Source organism: Manis pentadactyla, chromosome 3 (genome assembly GCF_030020395.1).
Source record: "Manis pentadactyla isolate mManPen7 chromosome 3, mManPen7.hap1, whole genome shotgun sequence".
NCBI classification, from domain to species: Eukaryota; Metazoa; Chordata; class Mammalia; order Pholidota; family Manidae; genus Manis; species Manis pentadactyla.
In genome coordinates, this window is record NC_080021.1 from 214,275,520 (window position 1) to 214,288,943 (window position 13,424).

Genomic DNA, 13,424 nt, shown 5'->3' on the forward strand with positions numbered 1-13,424 from the left:
ATGGTGGGAGGTCCCTCAAGTCTCATGTCCCCAGGGAGGCACCCTTGACCATGACCTCCCCATTCTATCTTGATGAACTTTCCAGACCCTCAGAGCTTCCTGCAACAGGGAGGCCAATTCACTGCCCACTCAGCTGGCTGACAGGTGCCATCCCCATTATCCAGGAGTCCCCCACAGAGAGATGAGGGGGTCAGGGCCAAGGCCATGCAGCAAGGATGCAGCTCTGAGCTCACTTCTGCCTGACCACAAGTCCCCAGGAGCACAGACACTGCCTCAGTCACCCTGGACCCCCAGGCCTGGCACAGCCTCGCCCCAGCATGGCCAGTGTGAGGAAGGGCCCTGGGGCTTCCACCAGAGCCATGGGCAGGCATGGCGGGCCAAGGTGGGCTGAGGGGCCTGAGGAGGAGTGAGGGAGGGTGAGGGGCTGGGACTCAAGGCTGAGGTGGCCTTTCGTGAACTGACTCCATGGAAGTGAAGAATAAGGAGTAAAACCAAATGTCCTTGGAAATGCCTTTAGTGCTCAGCTGTCCATGCAAACAGGATAACGTGGCTTCCTCTGCACTCCAGCCCCGCAGGGTGGAGGCGCTGAGCTCAGGCCAGGACAGCCTTGAGTCAGGACAGGGTGGGGCAGTCTCTGAGCTGGGGAAGCGCTCCAGCATTGCTACTTGAGGGCATCCAGGTGAGTACAGACTTGGGCGAAGACGCTGTCCACGGAGCCTTCGGCATTGACCTGCCGGGAGAAGGGCGTGCAGGTGGAGATGCTGGGGAGGGCTGCACGGACGCTGCAGAGGCAAGGGCTGACCTCCCCTGAGCCCAGGCCTGGCTCACTATCGAGCCAGTGGGGAAACCAAGGCCCGGAGGAGAGAACTGGCCCCAGGTCCCAGCAGCGCGAGGCTGTGCCAGGGCCCCCCGCAATCCCCAGGAGCACACCTTGCGAACAATGCCTCGTTTCTCGTAGAAGGCGATGACCGGCTCTGTGGCCTTGTAGTAGGTCTCCAGCCGCTTTTTGATGGTCTCCTCGTTGTCGTCCACACGCCCGCTGGTCTCTCCGCGCTTCAGGAGCCGCTGGGTCATGGTCTCGGGGCCTGCGTCCACATACAGCAGCAGCGTGGGCTGTCCGATCTGCAGGCCGGGCACTAGTCACATCTGCTCCCCATCTTCCCACTTCTGAGGCCCCGACTTGAGACCCACTCAGATCTTCAAGCTCTTCTCCAAGGCAGCCTGAGGGACCTTCCTAAAATCGGTCTGTCCTCCCACTTGCTCAAACCTCTTCCATAGCTCCCTAGGGCTCTCAAGAGACCGCCCAAACTCCTCTTCAACCTACTAGAGCCCTGACCTCCCTCCCTCCTTACCCCCTGCTTCCTACCCCTTCCCTCTCCTCCCTTCAGCCACACTGTCTGCCTCCGCCTCCTGCCATGCCAGGCCTTTGCTCGTGCCAGAAGCCTCTGCCAGGAGCCCTTACCTCCCATACCAAGTGTTCGCCTTCAGGTGTGAGCTACAGTCTCATTTCTTCGGGGCGGTCCCCCCTGATGCCGTGCCCCCACCAGCTCCCTGGCTCACGGCCGGTTCTCCTTTACTCCCTGAACTGGCTCAGGGGGGCTGCTGGTTATTTGCTTAATGATCGCCCCAAGCCAGGCCTTGAGCCCCTGAGGTCAGGGAGGCGTCTGCTTATACCCGCAGGGCTGGATAAAGATCTGATGAAGGACCAAGGGCTGATTGAAGGGGTGAGGGGCCGCTGGGCGCTGGGGGGTTCTGAACAATGTCGCTCTCACTGGAAGGAGCGTTTCATCCGGGCGGACGACGGCAAGAGCGAGAAGCAGCAGGGCTGACGAGTCCTCCTTCGGGGAGACCCTGGCGCCCCCTGGTGTCCAGAGTCGAGAAGACCAGGTGCAGGGACTCCCGCAGGTAGTGGCTGGGCTGCAGCCGGTACTGACTGAGTCCACCACCCACGGCAGCGCCCACAAGAGCCTCAGGAGGGATGGGCACCTGCATCAACCCTCTTTTATAGATGTGGCCCTGAGAGTTGGAGGTGATATCACATAGCTGGCGTGTGGGGGCCAGGACAGAACGTGCCCCATAGGGTTGATGGCCCACTAGTCTGAAAGAAGCCCAGTGAACTTCCATGCCACAGACGGGGAACCTGAGGCCTAGAGCAGGACAGTTTCTTGAGGTCTTACAGCTACTTACAGGTCAAGAAATACAATCTTCTACTTCTGGATGAGGTCGGAAGCTGGGAAGCCCAAAGGTGGCCCTAGCCTCACAGAAGATGGGGAGTAGGCTGGGGTCTGGTCTTACTCCCAGCTTACTGGGATCCCAGGTCCTCCCTGTGGGGCCTGGAACACGTCCCTCTGCCAAGAAGCCCCCCTTGAGCCCCCCACACTTGCTGACCTCTCCCTCCTAGGCACTTGTAGCCCCATCTGTTTTCCCAGTATGGCCCACGACACCAGAGGCACAGGTGTATGTGTCCACATATGTACTGTACATGTGTGTGCATCCCCGAGTGTGGGTGCACTGTGTCCATGTGCATGCACTATATGGATATGCATGTAGATACACTGCATGTGTGTATGTTCTTTGTGTGCATGCACACATGCCTGTGTACATGTGTATGTTTGGGCAAAATGACTCCCCCGACCCTGGTGGGCACCCATTCCAGGCAGTTCTGGGCCATCATCCTCAAGTCCCTCTCTCTCTACCCAGACTCCCGTCCCTGGCACTGGAAGCCTCCAGCCAGGCCTGAACCTCTCTCTCCCACGTTAGCCCCAGTTGCCCTGTCCCACATATTCTGTCCTCCCCACACCAGCCTGACCCTTCCAGCCCTGTCCATGCTGTTCCTGGCCCTCTGACTGCGTGTTTACAGGGTACCAAGCACCACTTTTGAAGGGTGCATCCTCTCTGATCCCCATGCTGCTCTTGAAGGCAGCTTTGACCTGCTTTTGTGGATGGGATGCTGAGGTCCAGAGAGGGAGAAGGACTGGCCCAAACCCTCACACGGTTGAACTGGAACCTGAGCCCAGGTTTGTGAGCACCCCAGACTGGTGCTGCTTCTTCTAGACTTTTCTCCTAGACTTCTAAAAAGACTCTGGAAAGTCTCCCCAGTTTCCCTCCTTACCCCTTCCACATCCCCGCAGTCAGTCTCTCTCTCTCTCTGCCCAAAACTCTGGTAGCACAGCATCCTTTGCCTGGCTGCCCACACCACAGCTCCCAACGGCCACCCACCAAGGTGCGCCTTACCCTCCACTCAAACTCTTCCCCCTGCTGCACCTCCCGAGGGTAGCCATCGATCAGGAAGCCCTTGGAAGAATCCACCTTGGCCACCATGGCATCGCGGAGCATGTCCAACACTGTGTCCTGGGGGTGCAGGAACAGAGGGAGGGCCATGAGCCCCCGCCCCCTCCTCTGGGCCTTTGCGTGCACTGCCCCGCAGCCCGAAACGCCCTCTGCCCTAACACAGCACAAACGAGCCTCCCTCTCCAGGTAGCCTTCTCTGAACTGTGAAGACTTGATTGATGATGATTCATTCAGTCATTCATTCATTCACTAACAGGAACTGAGCCCCTCCTCCCAGCCAGCTCCTGTCCGGGGGCCCTGAGGACGAGGACGCGGCTGTGGATGCAGCAGACATTTCCTGCCCTCGGGAAGCTCACAGCTTGGTGAGGGAACAATCACACTGTTGATTTATCAATTTTCAAGCACTACCAGTTGAATGAGCAAAGAAGGGGGGCTCCTGGAGTATAAAATTAAGGGGTCTAAGCCCAAACCTGAGGAGTCAGGAAGGCCTGAAGGTTGAGGAGGAAAGGACCTCTAGGCAGGAAGGAGGGTCAGGAGTTCGAGGGGACAGGAAGGCCAGGGCGCCTGGCAGGTGGAGAGCTTGGGGGACTGGGTGGCATGGAACTGGAGGGGCTGGCGGGCAGGAGCTGGAGGCTCAGGGGAGCTTCTGGAAGGAATTTTCTGCCAAGGGGAATGAGACCCACAGGAGGGTTTAGAGCCCAGAAAAGTCACGGCAGCCCTGCCAGCGTATCCACTCATGGCCACCATCACACCCCCTGCCCAGCCCCCCACTGGGGTCCACTCACCAGTGGCACCAGTTGCCCCTTCTCCATGATTTCCGACAGCATCCTGCCCCGGGCTGAGCCCGAGTTGACCTCTGCCCGCAGAAGGTCCCCGGTGGAAAGGTGGGTGTAGCCGTACTTCTGGACAATCTTCTCACACTGGGTTCCCTTCCCCGAGCCGGGCCCGCCTGCAAGTGCCCACCCATTCAGAAGCTCCAAGAAACGGGACCCCACCAGGGACAGGGGCTGCCCGGGCGACCCAGCGGGGGGGGTGGAGCCCGGGCGCCCCCCAGGGCCTGCGACGCCCATCCCTACTTGCTGCCTCACCGCCTGCCTGGGACTCACCCACCACAAAGACGATCTTGGTTTTCTTCAGTTTCTCTGTAGGAGAGAAAAGGAGAGCGGAGCTCAGTCAGTCGCTTGACAAATAGTCAGAAGCGCCCCCGAGTCCCAGGCTGGTGCCGGGCCCTGGGTGGGGGGATGGCCACAACGCACGCTCCTGCCAGGGAGGCCGACAAGTCACAGCGCAGAGTGAAGTGAGGTGGGGCGAGGAAGGCTCAGGGACGGGGACAGGTCAGGGAAGGAGGGCGGTGCAGGCAGAGGGACCCGCAGAGGTGAAGGCCCGGAGGCTACAGGCCTCGAGGGTGGTTCTGAAGGGCTCGATGCCAACCCTCAGGGGCCCCCCTGTGGGGGACTGGAATGCAGGGGCAGGTCACCTGTGGCCTTAGAGTCTTCCACATTCCGGGGACTTCCCCCTGAGCAGCAGGCCCCCATGGTCCTGTCGTGCTGTGTCCCCTATCCTTCCCCCGCCAGGCCCTGGGCCTGCCCATCTCCTGCCTTCCCTGGGAGGTCAGAATGGGGAGTTGGCAACCACACATGTTGCCCTGGAGACAGTTACCGAGGAGGGCTGGGATGGGCACATGGAACCCTCGCCCAGACAGGGAGGCGAGCTTCCATTCCAACCTCTGCCTCACAGCCCTTAGAACTCAGCAAGACCACAGCCCCACCGTTTCAGGGAAACCAAGGCCTAGAGAGTCAGGGGCCTGCTCCGGGGATGCCAGAACCGGAACTGGAACCCAGGCCCTCTTCCCAGGCTGCCTGGCTTTCCCCTCTTCTCACAGAAGTAGGATCTCACTGTGTGACCTTAGCAAAGGAGCACCCGCCCCTCTCTGGCTCTCTGTCCCTGCCCCCGAGGAGGTGGGCTCAGCAGCTCCCAGGGAGCTTCCAGCCGTGAGCGTGGAGGCCTAGTGAGCTGTTGGAAGAATGGCTTCTCTGGTGGGCCCCCGTCCTCTGCCTGGGGGTGAGGCAGGCCACACAGCCCAGTGGCAGCTAATGTTCGGAGCCAGGGGGTGAAGCGTGACTGCTCCACTCAGGCAGCAGCAGCCGTGCCACTGGGCGCCTTTAAGAGCTGCCCGGGCCAAGGCACGATGCCAGCGATGGGTGGATAGTGCTGCCAGGGGGCGGGCAGCCAGGCTCTCTGCCTGCCCTGCCCCAGTCTCCCTCCAGGTCCTGGCGCTCAGCAGCCAGGAGGCCGCAGGCAGCCTTGAGTCCTGCCCACCCCGGGCTACTGGGAGGCGCAGAAGCTGCCTCCTCTCATCAGGCTTGGCATTTGCGCACTTGGGGCGTCTCCTCAGGGCCAGCCACCCCTCGCCAGCACCCACCCTCTTCAAAAGAGGCAGGGATTCGGCTCTATAAATACCAGCGTAGGAGGTGAGCTGAGGGGGCCCTCAGGAGCCTCAGGGAGACCTCATTGCTTCTAAAATTAACCCCGGAGCTGACACATCCCGTGAGGGGCCTGGGGAGGATGCCTGAGGCTCCCAGACAGCCCCCCTCTGGCAGCCCCGGAGCCCCCTCCAACCCGTCCTAGAGTGTCTCCCCAAAGCACACCTCCTTAGCCGGGCCCACCAAGGCCCAAGCCGTGAGCAGGAAAGGAGACTCGTACCTTCCATCCCGCTGAGGTCCAGGGAGCCCAGTCAGTGCTCTGCAAGAAAGGGCACACATCGGTGGGTGAGGGGCACTCTGCCCCCCCCAGTCTGTGCACCCACCAAGCCACTCGGTGTATGCCACTGACGTGCCCTCGGGAGGCAGGGCGGGCCCAGGAGGCTGTGTGACCTTGGGAAAGTCACCTTTCCTCTGCGCGCTTGCAGGGCCTCCCCTGTCACAGCCAGCAGCCCCTCTGTCTGCCTCGTCCTGTCGGAGGAGCCGGAAGGTGAGGGCCGCGCTGAGTGGCACAAACAGAGACACCAGCAACTGCTGAGCCGCTCCCCTTGCAAGGCCCAGCAAGCAGTGTGCGGGTCCCCCGTGTGCGTGCCACCTTGACAACGTGGCCTGGGGACTGGGCAGAAGCTGCTGGGAGGGGACAGAGCTGCCTCCTCCTCTGAGCGTGACACAGAGGCTCAAGGGCGCAGCGGCTGTGCAAGACCCTCCTGTGGACGCAGCCCCACAATTTGCAAACGAGGGGAACCCCAGGCCTTCACCCCTGCACACACCCTGCCTCCACCCCGCCATGAGGCCCCCACCCCTCGCCCCCTTGAGGACTTTGCTCCCCTGACCCCTTCCTCTCAGCACGTTAATCAACTGCAACCCCTCCTGGGACCCCTGTCTTATTCCATGGACCCCAGGAACCACCCTCAACCCCTCCCCCCATCAGTTGCTTTAGAGTTGCCACCTACACGCCTCCACTTCCCACCCACCTGCCCTCCCCAAGGCCACCAGCAACCATCACAGCCATTATTGCATTGACCTTTGATCCTTGACCCTCAATTAATGCATTCCTCCTGCCTGGGACCCCCACCCCAGGCCCCCACTCCACCTTCACAGTGGGTTTCAGGCTCCCAGGACCCCCCATCCCCACACAGCCAGCCCAGGCCTCTCTCCCCCACCCTGTGAGTCTTTAGCTCCTAGACAGGCCCAGAGTCCTGTGGGCTCCTCACACTCTCCCAGCCCCTCTTGAGCCCCCGGCTCTGCACCCTGTTGCCCCAGGCATGTGAACGCCCTTCTCCCCAACCCTGTCCTGCTCATGCACAGCCCAGCCCTCTGGCTCCTGAACCTCTTTTCAGTCTGTGTCCTTACCACCACTTCCCTGTTCCAAGCAGGCGGCCTGGCCACTGCCCCAGCCTCACATGGGCCTCCCATCCTACATACCCCACCAGGCAATCTGTAGGATCTTCTCTGACAAGTCTCAGACCGTGCCCTTACCTGCTTAAAGCCCTCCCCTCTGTGGCCCCCTCTGCTCCCAAGATAAAGCTGTAGCCGGCCCCCCCACCCTCTGCAGCCTTATCAGCCTCTGCTTGACCTTCTTGGAGCCGCTCACCCACCTCCAGGCTTTGGATAATATACCCGACGCTTGGATGTCTTTCCCCACGGCGTTGTTATTTAGGACTCAGCTCAGTTGTCACCTCCTTCAGGAAGCTTCTCTGGCCTCTGCCTTCCACTGGCAGGCGCCTCCTGAGGCCCCACGCTGTGTCGGACCTCTGTGTTGTACTACAGGCCTGTCACCTCAGCAGACTGGGCTCGGCCTGGGCTGAGCGGAGGGCTGGGGGCCTCACTCCAGCCTCCCAGCCACCCTGGAAGGAAACCGAAGCTTGGGGAGGAGGAGAGACTTGCTCCAGGGCCTGGCTGGGGTCGGACCCAGGGCTGCGTTAGCTGAGGCTTGGAGCCTGGAGCCCACTAGGTCCTCAAGCAGCTTTGCTGACTGTCCCGCGTGAGTTACAGCCTCCTCCCTGCTGAGTGTGCTTAAGGAAGAGCAGGGCTGTCGGTGCCCCTCGGCAGCTGGCAGGGGAGGGGGACGGCTCCCAGGCCAGGTGTCCTGCAGTGACACCCTGAGGAGTGGCCTCGACCTCACCCTGCCCTGCACCCTCCCAGTAACCTAAGCCCCTGTCCTGCTGGCACTTGCCACTTCCTTGGTCCAAAATAACTTCAGTTGTGAGGAGGCCTCACAGAGGCCTGGGGTCCAGGATAGAGTTAGGTTACGGACTCAGCACCCAGGCCTTATAAGGCCCCCTCAGTTCGGGGCCACTGAGTCTCCTCCTATGACTGGGTGGTCTGCCTGGGGCTTGGGTAGCGAGGCACAAAGGGACAGAGACTTAACCTCAATCACAAGGCAAGGCCAGGGCAAGACCAGGGTCCCCCAGCTCCTTCCCAAGTGGTTGGCAACAACTAGGGTTCAAGTCCCAGCTCCATCACTCCAGTGTGTGACCTTGGGCAGCTGGTGTCCCCTGCCTGGGCCTGTCCCACCGCTGCTGAAGAGTCCCGGGTGGGTGGTTGAGCAGTGCTCAAGAACGGCCCCCGCTGGCCCCAGGGCTCCTTCACAGCCTCCTCCCATCCAGTGGGCTTCCTGTCCCCTCTGCTCTCAAAAGGATATGACAGGATAGCTCACCTAATCACACAGGCTACCCCCACCCAGGACCTCGGGGCAGGGGGTCAGGCCACAGCCCCCACTCCCTCGGGCCCCAGCTGGGACATGCGAGCCCCAGGAGTACCAGCCGGGACAAAGGGGTGACTGTCTAGGAGGCTAGGAGGATGGTGGTACAGACCCACTTCCACAAAGGCACACACAGCGTGGCACAAATACCCAGAGCAGACCTGGGAATACAGGCAGGCAAATACATGCAGATCATAACCACAGGTACAAACACAGCCGCACAGACCCCAGGATACCCTGACACACAGACACACAGACACACAGACACACAGACACACAGACACACACACACACACACACACACACACACACACACCACACACGCAGCACCACACACACACACACACACACACACACACCACACACGCAGCACCACACACACACACACACACACACCAGGATACCCTGACACACACACACACACACACGCACACGCACGCACACGCACACGCACACACGCACACCACACACGCAGCACCCAGGGCCACGCGGCTTCCCCACTCCGCACAGGGCGCCCCCCAAGCATGCAGATGAGCACAGGGGCACACACTGACCTGGCCGAGGGTTGTGTGTGGGTGGGCGCCCAGGTCGGTGGTGCCCTGCCTGTCGTCGCCAGCCGCCTGCAAAGGCGACTATTTATAAGGCTGTCAGCGGCGCGCAGCATGCCGGGAGCCAGCGCTCCAGCGCTCCGAGAGGGCAGGCAGGGAGGGAGGGAAGTAGGAGGAGAGTGGACCAGGAAGGGAGGGGGCGCCGGCCAGAGCGGAGCCCTGATGGGAAGCCAGAGCAAGACCTTAGTCCTGCACTGTGTACCCCCAGGTGGCTGCGCACCGCACCTCACAGTCTGCTGAGGGTTTTCCATTCCTGCATTACCTCCATTGTGCCCACATCACTCCAGGAGAATGGGACCAGTCTCCCTGAATTACAACTGGAAAAACTGAGGCCCAGGAGAGGCTCTTTGCACAAAATCCTACAGCAAACTGATGGCAGAGAGAGGCCAGAATGAGGGAGGGAGGGGACCAAGGCATGGGTCTTGGGGACTTCGCTGGCCGGACCAGTCTCCCAGCCTTCCTCAGACCCTGCCCGGAGGCCCCTGGGCCAAGATCCACCTGGAACTCCTCCTCTCCTGTTGGAAGGGCCCAGAGAACTCCCCTGGGACTGAAACTCCCCAGGACCCCAAAGGCCACCCCTGTACCCATCCTCCAGCTGGTGATGGTGTAGATGATTATAAAAAACCAGCCGTGCCCCCATGGAGCTGCCAGCGTTCCCAATGAGGACGTGGGACATTGAGAATGCTGTGCGTACCCAACAGGGAATAATCCCGATAAAAAGAACAGCTCCCATAAATGAGCATTCACTGTGTGCCGAGCACTGGCTGGAGTGCTGGAGTCACACCATGTCTGCGAATCCTTAACCATGAAGGAAAGTGCGGGTCACGCCTGCAAAATAGTTTGCCTGAGGGTCCTAGGTAGACAGTTAACTGTTTACCCACGGAGACGGGCACAAGCTCAATAACACAGCAGGGCTGAGACCAGGACCACGCACCTTCCGAACTCATGCACTTGACCACGAGACCCCCTCATGTCCCTGAAGGCAGTGACCCCAGATAGTGGGGTGGGTTGAATGTAGAATTTGTCTTGTAGGCACTAGGGAGCCATGGAAAGTTGTTGAGCAGGAGAGTGAGATCACCAGCAGAGTGAGACCACCTTAGGTGGGTGGTTTCTTAGCAATAACAGCAGCCAGGACGCCAGTGGCCCTGGGTCTAGTCCCAGCTCTGCCACCTGTGACATGAGACAAGGTCCTTATATTTGGGAGCTTAGCTCCCCCTATGATGGAGGGGTGGGTGCTGGGTCAGAATTTCTGCCTTAGAAGTTGCTCCTCTCAGAAAGCTGTCGGTACTTGTGTGCACGGGCATAACCTTTGGGGAAAGCAAATTGATGATGTCAACCAAAATTTCAAACGTGTCCTTCTACTTTCAGAAATCCCACGTGTAGGCACAAAACGTGTACAGGATGGTTCTCTAGCGTCAGCGGGACTGCCTGATGGGAGGGAGTGTGGTGCAGGGCAGGGAGGTAGCCCGAGAAAGGAAGCCAGGGCTCTGCGAGGCTGGTGGGGCAAGAGAAATAGGCAAAGCCCGACTTGCTGGTCTTATCCGCTTCTGTGAAAATAATTCTAATCATGCAGGGGTGCATAGAATCTACCCTGGAGTTAAAAAAAAAATCTCTGAAATCATGCTATCATATAATCAAATCGATGGTATCTTAAAGTTAATGAAATAAAGCAGAACTGAGAGGGTAGATGTGTACACATGATCCCCTTGGGGCTGGACTTTCACTTCTTACTTAAAGCCTTCCCAGGCTTTAAAAAAGTACAAACACAGGCCATCTACTGCCTTATACACATAACAATTTTAACACAGATGTACCTTGAAGACATTATGCTAAGTGAAATTAGTCAGTCACAAAAAGACAAATATTGTATGATTTTACTTACAAGAAGTATCTAAAGTGGTCAAATTCATAGAGACAGAAAGGAGAATGGTGGTTATTAGGGGCCGGGGGAGGGGGAATTCAGAGCTGTTTATGATAGTTTCAGATATGCAGGATGAAAAAGTTCTGAAGATCCGTTTCACACCGATGTAAATATACTTAACACTCCTAAACTGCACACTGAAAAATGGGGTAAATCTTATGTGTTTTGTGCCACGATAAAAAAGAAATTAAAAAATCTTAAAAGCTGAGAAAAAACTATTGTAAGTACCTGTTTTATTCTGCATTTGAGTCTTAACCATATTTCAGTGTGAAAAACACAATTTTGCCTTTTTCATTCTATTTGAGCAAGCTGGAGGTTTCATTAGCTTTCCAGCCAACCAAATTTCTGCATTCGAGTACCTATTTTAATTATTTCATTTGCATTCGACCTATGGATTTCCCACCAATGCTGGGATACCACTGTTTCAGGACTTTTCTTCCCAGCTAGAACCTAAAGAAAAAAAAAAAGAGGGAGCGAGGAAGAGAGGGGGGAAGAATGGAAGGAGGGAAGGGAGAAAGGGGAAGAAAAAAATTGCATGGAGGAAAAATGAAAGATTATACCAGATTTCACAGGGAATAGGACCGGGCAATGACCTTGCTTGCTATCTTTTATGGTTGGTATGGTTTAAGTTATTTTATAACATCTAAAAACATAAGCACCTAAAATGAAACCGATTTTTGAAACAGTTTAAAAGTATATTGGTTAAGAAAGAAATCGGAGGCTTGAAAACCAGGCAGCGTCGGGGATGCACGTGGGGCGGGCAGCCTCTCTCTGAGGTCTGGGGCTGGATCCGTGCCCCAGCACACAGGGCCTTGCGGGGGGCACGGGAGGGATCCACAGGGGTGCAGGGGGCCCTAAAGCCCAAATGAGGAGGTGGACTTGGTCCTGGCCACTGTGGGGAGCCAGTGAAAATTTCAGAACAAAGAGGACCCTGATGCAGTGGCTTTAGGACAATGAGTGGACTGGTCACCCCTGGGCCCCATCTGAAGGGTGGGAGTTTGTGGGTTTTGAGGACTAGGACCCAGGCTTCCTGCACTCGGCATTCTCCACCAAAGTCCTTCCTCTGGATGCCAAACTGAACTTCCCCAGCATCCACTCCCAGCAGCCCACCCCTCTTGACACCCTCCTACTGTACCTTCCTTCATGCCCACCAGTGGGCATAAGGAAGAGCCAGGCATTCTGGAAGGAATCCTACCTAGAAACTTCTGCCTGGGTCCAGAGTCCCGGGAGCCTTAGTGTGGGGCTGGAAGTGTGCTATACTCCCACACCCCATTCCCATGCAGGCCCTTAGGCTCCCCACGTAATGACCTTGCAAGGGGTCCCTGTCCCTCTGACATGCCCACCACCACCAGCACTACTGTCTGGTTGGCCCTGGGCCTGGGTCCTGCAATCTCCCAGCCTCCCCGTCCTGCTGCTGTCAAGCAAGGTTGCTCTTCAAGCAAGAAGGAGGGAGGCTTTGTCCCCTCATGCTGGCCCCAGGTGCTCTCGTCTCCCACTGCTGCCTCCTTCTGTGGCCTCACTGCGTACCAAGCAAGCCCACAGTCCCCTGATCGGGCCTCTGTTCAGGCCATTCTTCCCATCTGACATTCCCTCCCTCGTCAATCGCACGTAACGCAGCCCATGGTACTCGGCTACCTGTTTCTTGAATGTACACTCGAACTGAGAGGCAAACGCAGGTGCTCTGCTCGCCTCCCAGCTCTGTGGCCCACCATCCTGCTGGCCCAGTGCCCAGGGACAGCTCTTGCCCCATGTTCCCGGCAGACCGTCTGCCCCCGTCTCAGACAGCCACCCTTTGTTAGGCCTCTGCTCCCCTGGGCATCTTATCGGCCTAAACAGGTTGTAATCTCCCAGAGTCACAGGCCCCCTTCCTCCTGCCAACCTGGAGTAAATGAGCCCTTTCTTTCGCTGAGTTTGGCGGCCATGAGGAGTCCACCCCTCCCATGGCAGCAGCCCTGCCTTCCTCTTTCCTGCTGGCCCTGCAGGAAATTATGGCTCCCTGTCCCCAGCACTTCCAGGCCCTAGGGCCATCCTCTGGCCCAGGCTGCCCTCCCCTCACTCGATCCGCTCTACTGGCCTCCTCCAAGTCCCCGCCAGCTGCTTTCTCACTTACCTCCGGCTCCTACGCGTCCCCCTTGCTCTTCTCTCCCTGCTGGAAGCTCTTCCCTCAAACCTCTTTGTCCTTCACCTCCTCAAGGCACGCCGTGTTATTGTCCCGTGTGACTGTCCTTGTAGCCCTTACCGCCCTTGGTGGTCAGACTGGGACAGAACCTGCCCGGGCCCACCTCCCTGCACGTTAAGCTTGGGAGCCGTGTCTGGTCCTGTCCTGCCCAAGAGGGAACTGGGGCTCTCGGAGGTGAAGTGACTCACCAGAGGTCACAGAGGCAGGGGGAGGCAGGACTGGAAAAGCCAGGTAAGCCTGG

At 58.5% G+C, this 13,424-nt stretch overlaps 1 protein-coding gene across 3 annotated transcripts; it reads right to left on the minus strand.

Moving 5' to 3' along the window:
* Positions 1 to 498: 498 nt before the first annotated feature.
* Positions 499 to 13,423, minus strand: AK1 (adenylate kinase 1). Of its 3 annotated transcripts, XM_057499069.1 has the most exons (9): positions 9,030 to 9,132; positions 7,370 to 7,618; positions 6,179 to 6,273; positions 5,995 to 6,033; positions 4,398 to 4,433; positions 4,077 to 4,240; positions 3,235 to 3,351; positions 931 to 1,122; positions 499 to 730 (listed from the first exon to the last, which is right to left on the minus strand). In XM_057499069.1, the coding sequence occupies exons 4-9, from the start codon at positions 5,999 to 6,001 to the stop codon at positions 662 to 664; spliced, it is 585 nt and encodes a 194-aa protein (XP_057355052.1). In that variant the 5' UTR covers positions 6,002 to 6,033; positions 6,179 to 6,273; positions 7,370 to 7,618; positions 9,030 to 9,132; the 3' UTR covers positions 499 to 661. The 3 variants fall into 3 exon arrangements, with proteins under 3 accessions (XP_057355052.1, XP_057355053.1, XP_036769732.2); XM_057499070.1 differs by lacking the exon at positions 6,179 to 6,273; XM_036913837.2 differs by lacking the exons at positions 6,179 to 6,273; positions 7,370 to 7,618; positions 9,030 to 9,132 and adding an exon at positions 13,115 to 13,423.
* Between the last annotated feature and the right edge of the window lies 1 nt (position 13,424).

Bases quoted from the DNA above. Each gene is read 5' to 3' on its own strand.
- AK1 (XM_036913837.2), bottom strand. The intron at 4,241-4,397 runs GTGAGTCCCAGG...GGGCACTTGCAG, and splicing joins CAAGATCGTCTTTGTGGTGG to GCGGGCCCGGCTCGGGGAAG. The intron at 1,123-3,234 runs GTAAGGCGCACC...CCCGGCCTGCAG, and splicing joins GGGAAGAGTTTGAGTGGAGG to ATCGGACAGCCCACGCTGCT.